The sequence below is a fragment of the Lipophrys pholis genome (assembly GCF_963383615.2).
Source record: "Lipophrys pholis genome assembly, chromosome: 3".
Lineage (NCBI taxonomy): Eukaryota > Metazoa > Chordata > Actinopteri > Blenniiformes > Blenniidae > Lipophrys > Lipophrys pholis.
The window spans coordinates 11,315,650-11,333,653 of record NC_137627.1 but is presented as its reverse complement, the minus strand read 5'-3'; the positions used below and the strand labels follow the sequence as shown (position 1 = coordinate 11,333,653).

General features: G+C 40.7%; 1 protein-coding gene across 6 annotated transcripts in view; it reads left to right on the top strand.

Annotated features, from left to right (window-relative positions):
- Positions 1 to 8,912, top strand: part of dscamb (Down syndrome cell adhesion molecule b) — a gene marked incomplete at both ends in the record, with an annotated part of 124,107 nt that extends 115,195 nt beyond the window's left edge. The window contains 4 exons of one of the 6 annotated variants that reach the window (XM_080460540.1): positions 2,048 to 2,248; positions 2,460 to 2,762; positions 8,341 to 8,397; positions 8,581 to 8,912. In XM_080460540.1, coding sequence (XP_080316666.1) covers positions 2,048 to 2,248; positions 2,460 to 2,762; positions 8,341 to 8,397; positions 8,581 to 8,912 — 893 coding nt within the window. Of the gene's footprint in view, positions 1 to 2,047; positions 2,249 to 2,459; positions 2,763 to 8,340 lie in introns of all 6 variants that reach the window. The other 5 variants (XM_080460539.1, XM_080460537.1, XM_080460538.1 and 2 more) reach the window with 5 other exon arrangements.
- Positions 8,913 to 18,004: the final 9,092 nt, after the last annotated feature.

Here is an 18,004-nt window from a genome sequence, read left to right as displayed (position 1 = left end):
TTTTGACATTTATTTATCGGATCATTTTCTGAATCTTTCCATCTTCCATTGCACTTTATCCAAACCAGGGTTATGTGGTGCCGGAGACGAGGTGAGCTGAATTTAGGTAAAGGCAGGATCCATCCTGGACTGGGCAGCAGTCAATCACAGGACAAACACACAGAAACAAGCACTCACACAATCACTTGTTTTGGTGGAGAGGGAGAACATGCAAAGTCCAAACAGAAAAGTCCCAAATTCAACCCAGACTCCAGGAGCATGATCACTATAAGACCGAAGTGCTAATCACTACACTTCCTTATTGTGTGGCCCATTTTCTAGCATGTACAATATTAGATATATATAAAAATAATTAGTAGCTATGTAGTTTTAAGTTTCTGCCACATTGTCTGAGCAGCTGTTTGGATTTGAGTACTTTCAAATGCTCCAACTGTGGGAATGATACAAAAAGTAATTTTCTTTTACTGCTGTTTTGTTTTTGAAGCTGGTGAAATTTCATAGTTTGTTCTGCGTCCTTCTGTTGGAGATTAAAAGCCAGCTGCTGGAGGCAAACCTCTCCCCAGAGGCTGGAATTACCTCGTTCATTTCAGTACATCGATAGAAAAACATACATTCTGTTGTGCTTTGGTCTTGACGGAAAAGTTTACACACTAATATATTCACCGCAGTAAGATTTGAAAATGACAAATCTGAAAGAGTACAGCGTCAGGTAAATACATATACTTTAGAGTTTAATATGCTGAGCATAATGGAGGGTTTATGGGTTTAAAATAAACTTGTCATAGACTGGAAGCTCTGAGATGAGACAACTTTTGAATATCTCAGGTTTGTTTTAGGCGGAGGTGGACACACAATCCACAAGAACAGAGAAATGGGATTGTTTTCTTGGGATTTCAAAAGATACAGTTCATTTCATATTTCACGAGACACTCAATTCCAGAGCTGCTTAGAGGAGATGGAGAACCAAGAGTGAAGATTGGTGAAATGCATTTTTTTTTTTTTCACTAATCACACACCACCATGAGGAAATAGATCTTTACAAATGATGTGTGGAGAACAAGCCGTGAGAACTCCCAAACCAGGGCTGACAAAAGTAAAGAAAAATATATTTCTCTTTTGTTCAGATTAAGACTTCTAAACTTAAGGGCAAAAAAGAGGGTTTCTTAATCACATTTTTTTTCTTTGCCACATAAAATAGAGAGACTTCTGCGGTTAAGAAATTGTTTTTTCTAAAAGATAAATGAAAATAAGAAAAATCTGAAGCATTTTGGAGCTTTTCCACACCCTCTAGTGGCTCGCTGCAGCGTTTTGATGTTGCACAGCAGAAAATGTTCAGTTTGATGTGAAAAAAACTTATATATTCTAACATGTCAGCTTCTCGCTGCATATCACTGCAGGTCATTACTGTTGAGTTTTCTTATTAGGTTAATATGAATAAATCCAAATAAGGAAAACTTTTGAAGGAATACAAAATATAATTTGTTTCAAAGAAACACAAAACAAATTTTATTTAATTGAAAACAGTACGGGTTGATCTGGATACTTGATAAGTGAAAAGAATATAGAAAATTACAATGAAATGACGTGGTTGAAACAGCTGGAATGCTCATAAAATTTAACAAATAATATATCAACGGTTCTTAATTGTAATTCATTTTATTCAATAAATGTAACATAACCCTTGATCTTATTATGTAGTGCAGTGTTAAAGATTAGAAGCTGTGTTATCTCCACTTTCAGTATTTTCTGTGCCTCTCGAAAAAAAACAACTATTTGGTCGACAGACAATTCCTACAAAGGTTTAAGATTCCTGTGTGCTCACACATTGGAGCATTTCTGTCATAAGGTCAAATGTGACCCATGAAAGAGAAACGTCGAGAGCGTAACAGAAAACAATGGCCAGCACACTCCCCGGCGCTTCGTCGCTCCTGATATTAGACGACTTAAAGATGGTTTTCATTGTGTCAGAGATCTTTAACTGGTTAAGAAAGTATACTGTATCACCTCCTCCATCTGATGATGGTTCTGCCGACTCTGTGTGTACCAGACCCCACTGCCAGACGCACTGCCAAAGCTGGGCCTGCCGCAGCACGGAGCCGCTACGCCAGCCAGTGGACTCTGAACCGACCACACCCCACCAGCTCCTCGCACACACTGACCACCGACTGGAGACTCCCCACCCCGCGCGCCACCGGCTCCGTGGACAAGGAGAGCGACAGCTACAGCGTCAGCCCCTCACAGGATACAGGTAGAGTCCAAAAAGGAGGCACATCGGTCCACTTTGTTTGTCCTCAACAACGTTTTAAGTGGATGTGACAGAGTTTGTGTTGCTTTTCTGATGGTCAAGTCTCAAGATGATCCTCATGGTTTATCTTAGCATTTTGGATTGTGTTTATAAATCCAGATTAACCCACATGGATAATGTTCTCATGTTCATTTCAATCCCACATTTTTCCCAGATCGTGCCCGCAGCAGCATGGTGTCGACAGAGAGCGCTTCCTCCACCTACGAGGAGCTGGCCAGAGCCTACGAGCACGCCAAGATGGAGGAGCAGCTCCGCCACGCCAAGTTCACCATCACTGAGTGCTTCATCTCCGACACCTCATCCGAACAGATGACAGCAGGGACCAACGACTACACCGACAGCCTGACCTCCAGCACACCGTCCGAGTCGGGCATCTGCCGCTTCACCGCTTCACCGCCCAAACCTCAGGATGTCAGCAGGGTCATGAACATGGCCGTGCCCAAGGCGCACAGACCTGGTGAGGAACTCTCACGAATGCTTTACCTGCAGATTTTAGTCTTCCACTTCTGCTCTTTAGTTTTTCAAACTGCAGTTTAAAAGTCTCGTATTGCCACGCACTTTAACTAAAGTAGAAATTGTACAAAGGACAGAAGACAGATTATATGGCATGCTTTAGTTTGGTTTCACCTGCACTTCACTCAGCTGAGCCTGTTAAATTCAGACACAGAATCAAAGAGACATAAGTTGGACCACAACAGCATTTTTTTATCATGTATTTTTGGATTTCTGAGGACAGATCTCAGACTAACAAATGCAGTTAATAATGATAACAATCAATTTTGTGGATTTTTTTGTTTTTTATTCTTTATTTTGTCGCATCATGTTTTTGGCAGAGAAATTCCAAATAACTTGTCAATCAGAATCTAAGAAACGAAACAACTTTTTTCACTTTATGTCTGTGTGCAGAAGCTCCTCACTTAACTCTGATTAGGGTTCAACTTCATGTCAACGCTGACGTCTTTTCTGTCTTTGGGGCTCCCCTGCAGTCTGCATGAGGTTCAGTCTCATTAAGCACAGTTGATCAGAAGCACTTTGTTGTTTCTTTTGCCTTCCGTGGGAGTAGTTTTATTTATTTATTTATTTTTTTTACTTTTCAACCTTCAACACAGCAGAGTAATCCTGTAGCACATCATGAACAAGGATTATGTGGCGCAGCTTCCCCTGCAGCTCCTCTGGGATATTCTGATTGATGATGATCTTGTTTTTCATAAACACATCTGGAATTTGAGAAAAGTTGTTTTTCACCGCAGCGCTTTCTCCTCTCAGGTTGTAGTCTTACCTTACATGACCCGTCGCTCTCCCAGTAGCTCCGCAGATCAATTACAAGGCCTGGCAGAGGACGCCGACAGGCTGCTGACCACACACAGGAGTCCAGAAGCACAAAAAGACAGACAGACGGCCCCCACCCCCCACCCCCCGACACAAGTTCATCCATCACCACCACCGCTGTCATGTTAGAGAGCGTCTGGAGCCACTGATAATTTGCCTTGTTGGAGGCGTCCTGAATTGTCCAGGCAGGGGTAAACCATCCAAGAATCCTCAGTTTGACAAACATGAGTCGAGGGCCATCAGATCTGCTTCTTAAGTTTCAGGCCTCATTAATGTTTTGAAAGTTTTGTGTGACTCATATCACCAGTTTACCAGGGAGAAAGGGCAGCTAAAGGCTATCTGTCAACCCGATCTCAGGTTTTTGTCGCACGGCACAAAACAGCACTTTGCTACAACAGGGGAGACCTTTCAGTGTAATAGCACACTCTTAGTCTTTCAGGATGGTGTGACACTGCTGAGTACTTCAACCTGGTGTCAGTTTCAGCAGGGATACAGTGTTGGCTCAGGAGCGGAGCTGTGTTCCTTCTACAATTTCCCTCTACAGTTGTGCCTGAATAATGAAAATAGTGCCTTCATAAGTGTGGTTGAAATTAGAAATTTTTTATATTTCTTGCATCACCAATGACTCAGACCTCGAGGTGAATTTGCAAATGTTAGGATTTTTTAAAAACCTTTTTAGCTGTGTCAAATACTTTATTTCAGCCGACTCTGCAGTCAGTGCTTTGTTTTGAAAATGTTGTGGGAAAATATCCAGCTATTGGTGTTGGTAAACTGGTATTGGTAATAGTAAACAGCAACTATAAAAAGAACTGAATGATTATCTCACGAATCAAAAAGTCCAACATTTGCAGCTAAAGCAGCATACACAGGGATGTAGTGTGGCAGGATTGTGTAATTTCATGCACACTTAATATAGATAGCACAGCATATATCTGCAGGTTTTGAGTCTTTTATTCATGAGCACTTCCCCATCACATCCTGAGACACCTCCATATTTTAGCGCACTGCTGTTAATTCTTCTGAATATATCATCTTCTTGCCAAAGAAGCCCAGACAGGCGTGCAACTCTTCTGGGGAGACCCCAAGCTCTTCCCAGACCAAACAAGACATGTTATTAATGTGCCGTCATTTATTCTAACAGAAATGTCTTGAAATTGTTGGCCCAAGAGAAAACCCAATGTGCCCCCAAAAACAGTTTTACACCAAATCATTCTCCAACCAGTTTGTTGTTGTTGTTGTTGTCTTGCAGCTTGTAGTTTGTTTAATTACTGACTTTAAGCACTGCTGCGAGGTTGTTCTCCTCGACTTAATCCTCGTGTTTTATGCCCTGCTACTTCCTGCAGTGCCTAAAATGTGCTCAGACTGTCAGTGTGCTCTTCTAAAAATATTCTCTCCACACTTGTAAAGTTTAAGTAGCGTGCATTACAGTGTTGAAACTCAGACCCGGTGTGGGGGGGCCGGCCTGGTTGAAAGCAGGAGAATGACCCAGACTCGACCCCGTATCTGTTTCTATTACAGCAAATCGACCTGGGCTGACCTCACCTGTCCACCGTAGAGGTTAAAGGTGCAGCTCAGCGGTTTATGTGACAAAACCATCCTGACAGAGCGGTTAAAGATACTCACAGCTTGTTTCATTAAAACCAATCCATCAGCGTTTTGGGTCCCTTCACAGTCAAACTCTGGTTGCCCTGTGAATGTTGTGAGATATAATCATTTAAATATCGCCAGTCACTGAGGACTGACCTGGTGATGCAAAAGACACTTTCACAGATCAATGGTTGGGAATACTTTTGTATTCTGGTTACAAACAGTATACCAGGACTGTACAATGTGTAATTTAGTGGCTGAGTAATTTTCAAGCTATATTTCTAATGAGCTCCCACACAAACATTTAAATCTATATTTTATTCAATTAACACTCCTGGCCATTCATCATGTTTGTCAGTGCTAATAGGGCTTATTATGAAGCACAGTAATTTATGCATTCATCTCCTGTACCCAGAAATCTATTCTCCAAGGTCACGTGGTGGAGTAACTCCACAAAGGCCACTTCCAGTTTGTCGGCATTATCAATGAGTGGCTGTCAGCTGTGTGTGTGTGTGTGTGTGTGTGTGTGTGTGTGTGTGTGTGTGTGTGTGTGTGTGTGTGTGTGTGTGTGTGTGTGTGTGTGTGTGCACTCATCAGCCATAACATTATGACCACATATGAGATATTGGTAGCGTCCCATTCAAAGTGACAGTATTGCATTGTGTTCATATCAGGGCCAAAATGATCTTCTGCAGCAGTTGAAGCCACAAAACGCCGTCCGTCTCCCCATCAGTGAAACGTAGCCGTCCATGGCTCAGTTGCATTTCCACTGCTTTTCCTTTGTTGATCAGTGTTTATGTTATGGCCATGCATTTAAGGCTGATTGCTATATTATGTATATATCATACACATCGTGCATGTGAGGGCTTTGACCATGTGCTAGCAGGGAATGTGTGTGAAAATCCTTTTTACGACAAATTGACGGAGATAATACTGACGTTACTCAGGTAATCAAGTGTAGCTTCTCGGTGCAGTCCACTGGATCTGGCAACCCAACACCCTTTTGTGACGAGCTAATTCGCTCTGTTAAACACGCAGTCCATTCAGTGGAAGGAATACAATAGTGGTAAACTTACTGAACCCAAAAGACTTCTCGTCTAACACCTTTGAGAAGTACTCACAGATCACGTACTCGTGGTTTAACCCTCAGACCAAAATGAGGGTTAAACCAAACTCCGACTATATTATTCTATCACGTGTTTTCACAGGTAATTCTTCTTCCTGCAGTGCTGTTAATCTTGAAGTGCATGGAGAGGTCGAACAATAGCAATTTATGTTTGACACACAAGCTATTACAAGACAAACATTTCATTTCACTGCTTCGTCACAGTGAGAGAGTGCAGCTCTAATGATTGCATCAGTCCCTGACTATGTCATCAAAGATAACATTGTAATATTCAGCTTGCTATTACATTATTTTCTGCACCTCTGCCTCGTAGTTACTGTTAATTCAAATAGATTCACACTTGGGTGAGATTCGTATCACATTAAAATAATGGTTTATGTGAATCATGGTCCCAGGAGGGCCTGAGGTGAATGGATGTGAGTTAAATGTGGATATTCGGCTCTATATGCATTTAATTGAAAAGTAGGGGAAGACGGAATGGAAATGGAGTCTGAGGTGATCTGTTGGGAGTGTATAATGGACACACAGCGGGAATCTCAGAGGACAGCCTCACACTTTCTGGAGACAGAAAGCAATGTCTCAGAATCAGCCAAAAGCAACAATTAGATTATCCTGCAGTCATACTGAGCTTCATCTGAAGGTATTTTTAAACCTTGTAAATGACTAAATTCAGCTCTTCTACAGGCACATGCTTTAAAGTACTTTACAGTGCCATGTATGTTCTTCTCATCCAAATGAATAGGCAGCAATCAGCCTTCATCATATGAGCCATACAGAGCAGCAGGAACACTGCAGAGACTCACTGGAAGAATGCAATTTGGTTTGCTTTCAGTATAATTATGTACTTAAATTGAAAAGCAGCAGAGGTGGGCATGTTCAGGGTTGAAAAATCCTTGTGAACATGTTAAAGGTGACCCAACGAGAATTATCGCCGAAGCAAAGCCCTTATAGAGGGCTTTAGTGTGTCTCACTTCATTGCTTGGGTTTAATGGCACATTTAATATCATTATAGTTCACTCTCACCACACGCCAGCTTTCTCATTTTCACAAAAAAAAAAAAACACATCAAAGCATCTACTGCTGACCCACAGCCGAGCACTAATCCACTTTGTAATATTTTTCTTTTAAGGAGCAACAGATGTATGTTCACCTCTTGGTTTCAATGTTGGTTTTTTCGTAGTCACCAGAGACTGAAACAAAGCAACACTGATAAACCATAACAATATAACCACTCACAGGTAAAATGAGCGGCACTGATGATCTTTTTATCATGGCACCTGTTAGTGGGTGGAACATATTCATTCCTCCACGTTGATATGGTAGAAGCAGAAAAATTAGCAAGTTTAAGGATTTCAGCAAGTCTGGCAGAAGTTGTGATTGATCAACGACGTGACCAGATCGTCTCCAAAAGTCGTGCCTGTCTGCAGCGGTCAGTTTATATAAGAATGGATGGATAAACATATTCAGTCGTGACTTATTGGTGAAGCAGTGATGTGAACAGACAGAATGACGTCAGAGTACAGTTTGCCGCCAATGGCACAACCGAAGGAGGGTAATAATAAAAGTGGTTATAATGTTCAGGCTGATCATCATTTCTGACAGTCAAAGATAAATATTTACAATCCTAATCCTTCTTTATGTCAGGTGGACGTCTAAATTGGTAGCTGTGTGTTCTCTGTAAAGCCTCCAAGTTACCAGAAAGTTCACTTACATGAATTAAACAGCAGGTTCATTCAATTTGTCTTTGCAGGCATTATGTGATGAAGTTGACTAAATTGTGGAACTGTGGTGCATTTGATAAGTTTGTACTTCCTCTCACTTCTTGTCAAATCTCTTTGTGTGTTTTTTGTATAATGTGTTGGAGCCATATTTAATTTTCTATTTGGAATCAAGTTATTTTTTTATATAAATGAAGTTCATTCTTTCATTGTTTCACACAGTTGTTGAACTCCACCTAATCAGAGTGTGTTTCTCCTCTTGTGTTGCCCCTCAGGAGGAGAGCTGGTCCACTTGCCGCCTTACCTCCGAATGGACTTCCTGTTGAACCGCGGTGTGCCGCTGCCAGCCCGGGGCGGAGGAGTCAGCAGCAGCAGTGGCAGCAGCATCGGTGGAGGTGGAGGAGGAAGTGGTGGTGGAGGAGGAGGGGGAGGAGGAGGAGGAGGCAGTGCAGGGGGGAGTGGAGCTGGTGCTGGTGCTACAGGGGAAACAAGAGGAGGAGCAGTCGGAGGAGCAGTCGGGGGAGGAGCCATGGGCCAGACCTGCCTGGAACCCCAGAGGAGCCGTACACTGAAGAGGCCACCTCCCATGGAGCCCACCCCCATGGAAGTGCCGTCACCCAGGGAGGTGCAGCAGTGGCAGCCAGGAACTGCCTCCACCCTCCCCCACAGGGATGTCCGGGAGAGGGGAGAAGCCCGGGGGGAGGTCCGGGGAGAGGCCCCCTCCTCAGGAGATCTAGCCCAAGCACAGGCTGCCAAGCTCAGCACCTCCCAGGAGTCTCTCCTGGACTCCAGAGGACACCTGAAACAGAGCAACAACCCCTATGCCAAGTCTTACACTCTGGTATAACACTGGGACACCGCGGACTGCTCCACCCAGCAGGACACCTGCAGACACACCCGAGGAGGACGGACAGACCACAGGCACAGGGGGGACAGATTTCCACAACAGAAAATGTTGTATATAGAGCCGTTTCTGACATGCGTCTGAAGTGGATGCTTTTCTTTCAGTCTGTCTTTCTTTCTTTCCTTCACTCTTTTCTTTCTTTCCTCTCTTGCTCTTCTCTGTTGCTTTCACACTTTTCATTCTCTCACTCGTCGCTCCTCTTCTGATGAATTTTCTCTCACAGTTTTTATTTTCTACTTGAGTATTCTTTTATTCTAAAGTGACAGCATATGAGGATTGCCAAAATGATTTATTTAAAAATTTGAGAAAGAGAAAAAAATACTATTGAATTTATATCAAGGACAATTATAGTCATTATTATTATTATTATTATTACTGATATTATTATATAAAAACAGAAAATATCTAAAAAAAAAAAAAACTAAAAAAAAAAACAAGAAGGAGAAGGAGGGAAGGAGAACTCTGCAGGAGAATGTTGCTTTCTTAATTTATTTTTATTTTATTGTGGCAGTGTGATGAAATCTGTGATTGGGAAACCAAGGAGGTTTTTAGCACTAGGAAGAGCCAATAGTGGAGAAGAAGAGAGGACGCCGGACACGACCGCCAATGCTGACAAATCGTAATGTTTTTCAACCTTTCTGATGACTGCATGGCGACTGATCAAATGACAATTAATAGGAATGGCTGGAAATCCCAAAAAAAAAAGAAAAAAGAAAAAAGAGAATTTTTGTCACACTATGAAATTATACAATGTGAATATATATAAAGAGATCACTTTTATTTGTGGATATTACGGGGAAAATGATTTGGTTAATAAAGTCCTTAGTCATGTTTGCACACATCTGAGTTTGCTTTCTATTGTTCCTGACTGGCATCATGCGATTTCTTGTCTGTCTCTTTCTCTGTTATTCATTCTCTTTGGTTTATTTGCCTGTGCCTCATTTATTTGATCACATTATTTATTTCAGCTATGAAAAAGAAAATATATCCACTCTTTTACGAGGCAGTAAATTCTCAGTTTGTGTTTTTTTTTATTAATGCAGGTCTGTGAGCTTCAGAGGGAAAATGTGAATCTTAATAACTTGTGACCATAAAGACTTGAATTAAACTCCCAAGCTGCTCAGTGCCATTGCATTCGGACATGTCCCAAGTTTAGTTTAGGTTTTCTAACAGCAGCTATTATGTCAGCTAACACAACAAAATGATTAATGGAGGTTGTGTTTGGTTTCATTATTATTTATTTAATTGTTTTTGGTGTAGTTCCACATAAGCCCGCTAGAATGCCATCCCTCACAACGCTTAGCTTAAATACTGGTGGAGTATAAGGGTGGATTTATAATAAGCAGTTGTGGAAGTGACAGCTGGAGCTGAAGAGAATCACTGGATGCATATAAATAAACAATATCATAGTTTACTTTGAACGGGGTAAACATTCACAACATGAATGAATGAATGAATGAATGAATGAATGAATGAATGAATGAATGAATGAATGAATGAATATATGAATGACTGAACATATGAATGTTTATTTTGATTTTGAACATACAAACAGAAAAAGAAAGAAAGAAAATAGAAACATTTAGATGAATAAAACAAAAGCAAGAGAAACAACACAATCCACTCAATCTACATTTGCATGAATGAAAAGGAGCGGGAGTAACATCAATATTCAATTTAATGAAATCTCACTTTGGATTAGATTTTACTAAGCGCTGCACACTGTTAATCACATTCACCTATTCACACACCAATAGAGGCGGATCAATCTATCCATTGTGATAAATTGGGGGTTCAGGGTCTTGCTCACAGAAATCTCGACAATGTGGACAACATGAGAGATGACTGCTCTACAAACCGAGCCACAGTCACCACCTCGACACCCCGAGGTTCAGGTGTAAATCAGTCCCAGCGTATCAATAATCTTTACACAATATTTTCAGACGGTGAAACATATATTCAGTATATGATTGTTCTGTTAGCGCAGCTGACTTATCTTGTTTCATTTTTTACTGTTGTACTTTTTTCTTGTCATCTCAGTTTGATTTCACTGTTATTTTTCTTTTGAATCAGAATCAGAATCAGTTTATTACATGGATATCGTCTAACACTTTGAGGATCAAAGTCCAGTGAATCAGTGTCCAAGAAAGCCATAGGCCTCCTTGAACGTTAGAGAGTTGATTCTCTTGGCTTTGGAAGATGAGGACATTTAGTTGCCTACTCTCCAATAGTAATCAATTAAAGCTGACCTCGTGTGTAGGGGAGGGTGTGATGTGCACAGGTCAGATAATGACACACACCTACAAGCAATTTGGAGTCAACGAGTTTGAACCCTCGTTGTTGGTTTGTTTCTGTGAACGTCACATCTCTCTCTGCTGATACTAGACCAGAGCTCTGCAACCTTTAGCACTGAAACAGACAATTTATTCACTTTCTACCAAATACAATTAGCCTAACTTGTTTATATGTGGTTTGCTTGAAATACAAAAACTATATTTAGTTTGCTTAACGACTATTTACCCAACTATTTATTAGATTTTTGTTCTTGTTGCCATTTATAAAGGATTTAAACATTTTACCCATTTATAGCCATATTTAGATGTTTTAGGTGTTTCATCTGTTTGTTATTTAAATTTTTTTTCTTTTTTTTACTGGCTTCAGCTTTTTTTAAACAAATTTAGCTATTTTGCCTGGAATTTAACCATTTACCAGCTTTTTTTAAATCATTTTTGAAAAACAAAATAAAAAGAGAGATAAAGACCAGGTAGTGCCACTAATGTCGTGCGTAGTGGAGGTTGCTCTGTTGAAACTAACAGCCCTTTATAATCGACCGAGCGGTAGAATATTAGTGACCAGAGATCTGGGGCTGACCACTATGCCTGAATGCCACTCATAACAGTATAATACCGTTCAAACATAAAACCACATGCGAGATGATGGAAACTCCCTGCTGCCTGCACGGTGACTTCATGAATAGAGAGAGAGAGGCACCACCAACCGCAACATTCGGTTTATTAGTTGTGTATAAGTAATGTTGAGGTACTCGTGTGTGAAACACTCCCAGAAATTGAGTACAACCCTGACGATTCCATCAGATCCCGTATTGATTTTATCCAGCAATTATACAACAGGGACCCCCATTACCAAGTCAGCGTATGAAAGATGAATGGCATTGTGAGAAGCTCTGCACCCAGAGTTCTGGTGCTTGAGGCTACAAAAGCCAGGATTTCTCTTTTTTCTTCTTCTTCCATATTGATTTTGACCATTACTTTTAAAAGTTTTCCACTGCAAGTCCTCCAACTCTCTGGATGTCCAATGCTCAATCACTGAGAGACCAATCTTCATTCTCCTGCAGTCGAACTAATGATTTGTGCTCGGGCTCCACTGTGCAGTGTGATTTTAACAATGTGAAAACTAAGCTTCTAAATCCCATTTTTTCCAAGTAACAAAGAGATGCCCTGCATAAAAAGAAATGAGGACAAAACAGTAATATCTTAAAGTGGGATGCTTGGAAGGATTAGTTTGAATACGGTTTTAATCTTTTTCCGGTTGTCAGACGATTGGCAGGAAGAAGAAACATTTTCTTATCAACAGACCACACACACTGAGCTCAAGCATATGAAGAAATACTAAAGATTACTCTGGTGCGGAAGCCTGCATAAATTAACTGCGGAAAATGAAAAATCGGTCTTAAAAAGGCTAAGTTTTCCCACCTGATCCTTTCTACACAGCAGAATGAAACATACATTGTACAGACAGGAAACCTGCACAAAACAAAACAGTAAAAAAAAAAAGGATAAATAAACAGACTTGCAGCGTTGTTGTGTCTCAGTTGATCAACAGATGGCACTGTGCAGTTATTTTTATTGAGTCCATTTGCAGCTAACAAGCACTGGGCTTGTGCACTCTGAGGAAGAGGAGAATGGTTCAGCACCAAAAACTATTTGAGATAATCGGGAGGGAAACATCAAGGGCAACCCAGCAGTCTATTCCAGAACGACTCCGCCGTTTGGAGAACCACGCCACCCTGACCACATTGAATTATTCATGCAGAAGCTGACGCTGGACCGAGATCAGGTTTACACCGTCACATTGATACTCCACTGGCACCTGAGAATGTGGATGAGACAGCAGAGTCTGGCACAAGGATGACAACGCACATAAATACAAACACACACACACACACGGTGGTCTGTGGGGACGAGCCAGCCACTGAGGTTGCATTAAGTTGTTCTGTTGCTTGGTGCACTTATGCAAGCAATGCAACAGAAATCCTCTGCTGCATATTCACAAATTAGCTGTCAGCCTGCTGATCCACCAGGAGGACATGCACTTTCTCTTTTTGAAGATTGCAAAGTAATGGTGACCCTGGGAATTAAATCCATTGCGGGAGTGTCATGGAGCCACTCGTCTCCATCGGCACATGGTAGATTTACTTTGGATCAGTCTTGATGTTGAAGTGAGAGAAAGATGCAAATTGATCTCACCATCGCATCGTGTGTGTACTTTTTATTTCCATGTAGGCCTACATAAAGTTTAATCAGGATTACTTTGGTGTAAAAAAGAAAGGACGTGTCTGGAATGTTTTGATTGTTTGTGTTGTGTAACAGTTCCTCGGCGCCACTGGGACGGAGATTGAGATCACCTGTGAGCCGATCACAGAGCTCTGCCTGATTCACCGGCCAATCAGCAGCACGCAGGATAAAAGGACAATGAGTAACTAGTTGTTTTTTCTGTTGTCGTCTTTGCAGAGGCTGTGACCGTGTAACCGTAGTGCTGCTGTTGATTGAAATAAGTTTTTCAATCAAGGATTCAGTTATTTCACCCGTACTCACTCACACTGCATGCAGTCTGAAGTGTAACTGGAAGAAGAATGCAAGATTTGCAGTTTATTTTGGAATCTGTGCACACCCCCTCTTTGGTGTGTGATGACATAATAAAGATGGGTGCACCATCTGCACCCTGAAAGCCTTTTATGACTGTTCACTTGTCCTTGTAATTTAAAGAGGAGATGCACAACGGCGCATTACTGTGTGACTTGCCTCCTGGGAGCAGACCGTTATCACACCTCCCACCATGATCTCCATGAACAGACAGTGTGAAACATGAAGCTGGAGTTCAGTGGTCCCTTCTTTATTAATTTTCAATTTCATAAACAATTTTTAAGATGCAGTCGTTAGAATAAGCAACTCGCAAACTATGTCTCCTTTTTTTTGGATGATTATATTTTCATAAAAGGAGCCAATCACAGCTGACTATGGACAAACACAGACAGACTGTTTAACATTCACACTTAATGGCAATTTGGGTCCAGTTAACCTCGTATGCATGGTTTTGGAATTGTTTTTGCATATGAGGTTAACTGGTGGAAACCAGAGAACCCAGAGATGGTGCTGTTGTCCATTCAGATAAATCTGGGCAAAAAACTTTTTTTGGGGGGGCTTTTTAATGATAATTAACTGGAGTCACATTCCCCGCAAGCGACAGCCTGTGAGCCTCAGGGAATTGTTGAGGCTGTAATTCTGTGCTAAAGTGTAGGTGTAGGTTTTTTTCTGCAGCTGTCTGATGAGGATACAATGACGTGCTGTGTCACTGAGCACAGGCAGGTAAGGACAGACTTGCACTCCCCCAACTGGGTATCATAATGAGGTGTCTGAAGACTTGGCAGGAGATTGGGGGGGGGGGTTACCAAGCATGAAACGGAAGGACTTTCCCCCTGAGCTCACATAGCACTCTCTTAATATGTCACACCCTCACAAGAACTCCTCTTTTGTTTTGTTTTCTACTGTACTGCCTATGTTTATCCCTCCTTCAGAGCCTTTATTTTTCTGACCTCCATCCCTCGTCTCTCAGCGTCTCAGATCATGCTATCGATCGAGGGGCTTGTCCGTCCTTGTCCTCGGTGAAGGACTTGGAGTGAAGGAAACTTCTGACAATAAAATTGTTTCCCCATGAGCTTCCTCTGTCAGACCAAGCAGAACAATATGCTACACCAGCGTCTTGTCTTCTCGTTGATTGCTGTCAGTTTGAACATATACACCAAAACATGTACCCGGGATTGGATGACTGATACACAGGACTGCTCATTATACTAACACTTTGTCGCTGTGCTGTGATCAGCACTCTGATCTTACAACCACAGCATTTGAGGGCCTTTGAGTGTACTGTTTGCATGTTCTCCCTTCACTTTGCATTCTCCTGTTTCCTCCCACAGAAAACATTTTTTTTTACCACCATCATTGAGAGAGTGTTGCATGTTGTGTATGTACCCTCAATGAATGAATGAATGAATATGACAACTGTGCAATCCTCTATACTGATTTTTGATAGACTGCACACAACCTGCAGGGGGGGAAAAATCCAGTAAATGCAGCCCTATTTATTAATTCTTTCCACATTTTGAATAGGTTGTTGTTTCAAATGCCACTCATTAATGGAATAACTTATTTGACCATTTGAAAATTGTTATGACGATAACGGATCAAAAATTGTAATTGGGAGGTATTACATTATCAGCAATTATTACATTTTTGATTTGTGCAGAGGTTAATTAATTTCTAGGAATTGACTATGGGTTTTTTTTTGTACCCTGCTTTCATCCACGGTCAGTTTAGATTGACTCTTGTTGACCCTAAATAGAAGTGATTAATATAGAAGAATAGAGACAAACTAGTAATATTGAATGAATTCGAGTGGGCAGCATTATAAGACGTGAGAGTAGGAGCTTCAGTGAACCTGTGCAGAGTGAAGCTCTATTATAATCGATGTTAGATTGGTTCCTGCTCGAGCTGCCTCGTTTGCTCCTGCTGTTATAATGTGCTTCAGATAAGTTTCTAGCAACTGCCTCAGTTCATGTAGTACTCACATCACTGATCTAATTCGATCTCCAGCTGTCAAAATAGGGTCTTATCAGTGAGTAACCACTGCAGCTTGTGTCTCAATGGCAAAGGCAGCTGCAATGCTGTTATCCCCCCCCCCCATTTTCAGTCGCACTATTACACTGGCAAGCCTAATTGTGGTAAAGCTTTAAGAGATTTACATCACATGTCATCACTCAACAATGACCTGCTGTTATAAAGAAATGTCCTCTGTGACTGAGGAGTCACATCATGGAGTCATTTGGACCCGTTTCCATCTGAAAATAACACATTGAGAGCCACAAAACCCTTCTGACATATCATTAAAGATAACACTGCTTATATCAATTTTTACCTCGATACCATCTATAAAAAAAAAAAATTATAGTGTGCCATTTAGGGTATTTAGAGTCATGAGTGTCAGTGGTGTCGCATTCAATGTCAGTCAGTTGTTGTGAAGATCCTGATTATTCAATGTTAGGTGGATAATTGCCACTGTCTGTGGCAGTGAGGACAAAAAAGTGAAGGACTTCCATCAGCGTCGTTCCTCCACAGAGCTCACCACAGGGAGCAGCAGCAGAGGGACGAAAGAGCTGCATGTGGCTCCAGAGCCACGGGTTGCCAATCCCTAGAATAGAATCTGTGACATTTCAGAAATAATACAGAAGTAAGTTGATTTTACTTTGCACCTCTCTTCAGGGGAAACGTTTGTTCCAGTACCTGATAGAATAAAGATGTATATATATATTCAATATGTCAGAGCGACACACGTGAGTAAATTGAAAGAAAAGTTGCATAAAAAAAATTGTCTTTTCGAGATTTGAAAGCAAATGACTTTCATTTGTAAATCAGGACAGATGCCTCTTTTTCTGTCCTGTTATATTTCAATCTCACTGTGGATTGTATTGGTTGACTCCCAGATCATTATTGTGTTGTTGTAAAACATACATATGGTAGCCTCTGTGTAAGTCCATTTCACATCTTTTCGACATTATTCTTTAATATTACTCTCAGTAATGTGTGCTGGATGTACTCTCAGGGGATTTTTTGTCCCAACACGGTGGAAGTGGAAGTGTACCCAAATTGGACAAAGTACTATAAACGGTTGAGTAGGATGGATACTCAAGAAACATAGCAAGGAATTGAAAGATCCAAGACAGTTCTGCTTTACACTTTGCAGCCTCTTTTTATTCAACTAACAGTGTTTTTGTCATTTTATGTCCTAAACTGAAACATACATTTATATAAAATTTCTTATTTTCTTGAATATTTATTTATTTATTTATTTATTTATTTATTTATTTATTTATTTATTTATTTATTTATTTATTTATTTATTTATTTATTTATTTATTTATATATTCAAAATGGAAATTAACAAAGTAACACTTCACAGGGCTCGAGATTTGGGCAGTAAATCTTGAGTCAAACGACACAATGAGCCCAGTGCCAGCCATGCGTAATGATGCAATCCCAACAATAATCTAAAGAAGACTAAAAGAAAACTGAAGAAGAGAATAAAAATACACAAAACACTCGTCGTCTGAGCTATAAATCACCAAAAGGCCAAAATTGTAATATCATTCATCATTATGTTTTACCACAATGGCCTTTTTCAAGAGAGTGTCTTAAACCATTTTATTTGGCCAAAATCAAAATAAAATATCATACTTAAATAACAAATATTTGTCATATTTGGTTCATATTTATTTTTTGAAAAACAGAATGGATCATAGGAATCAAAAAGGTCAAATGTTGTTCAGTCTGTAAACCTGTGGCGCTGGGATCGACCCTCTCTTGGTTCTTCATTGTCTTTTTGTCAGCCGATAGAAAATAGAAGCCGGCCTGACACTTTGAGCCGTTTGCTGTGAGCTCTGAGACAATGTGCAGGCAGAAGTGTCACACTGAGCTGTTGTGTGAGTGCTTTAGTGAAAATGTCTGACCTTTGTCATGTTTCAAATTTGATTGTTTTCTAGTTTTTACATCGTTCTCCCTATGGTCTTTGCAGACCTCAAAAAGTGGTTAAATGAGTGAATGTTTACCTTTTTGTCATCTGGAATCAGTCAGATGTTTTGCTTTGACCTCAATAAAGACATTTGCCCCCAAGAATGGCCTCTGCAGATATTCTATTACCATGGCGATGTTGTGCATGGATAAATCCCAGCATGCGAAGGCTTT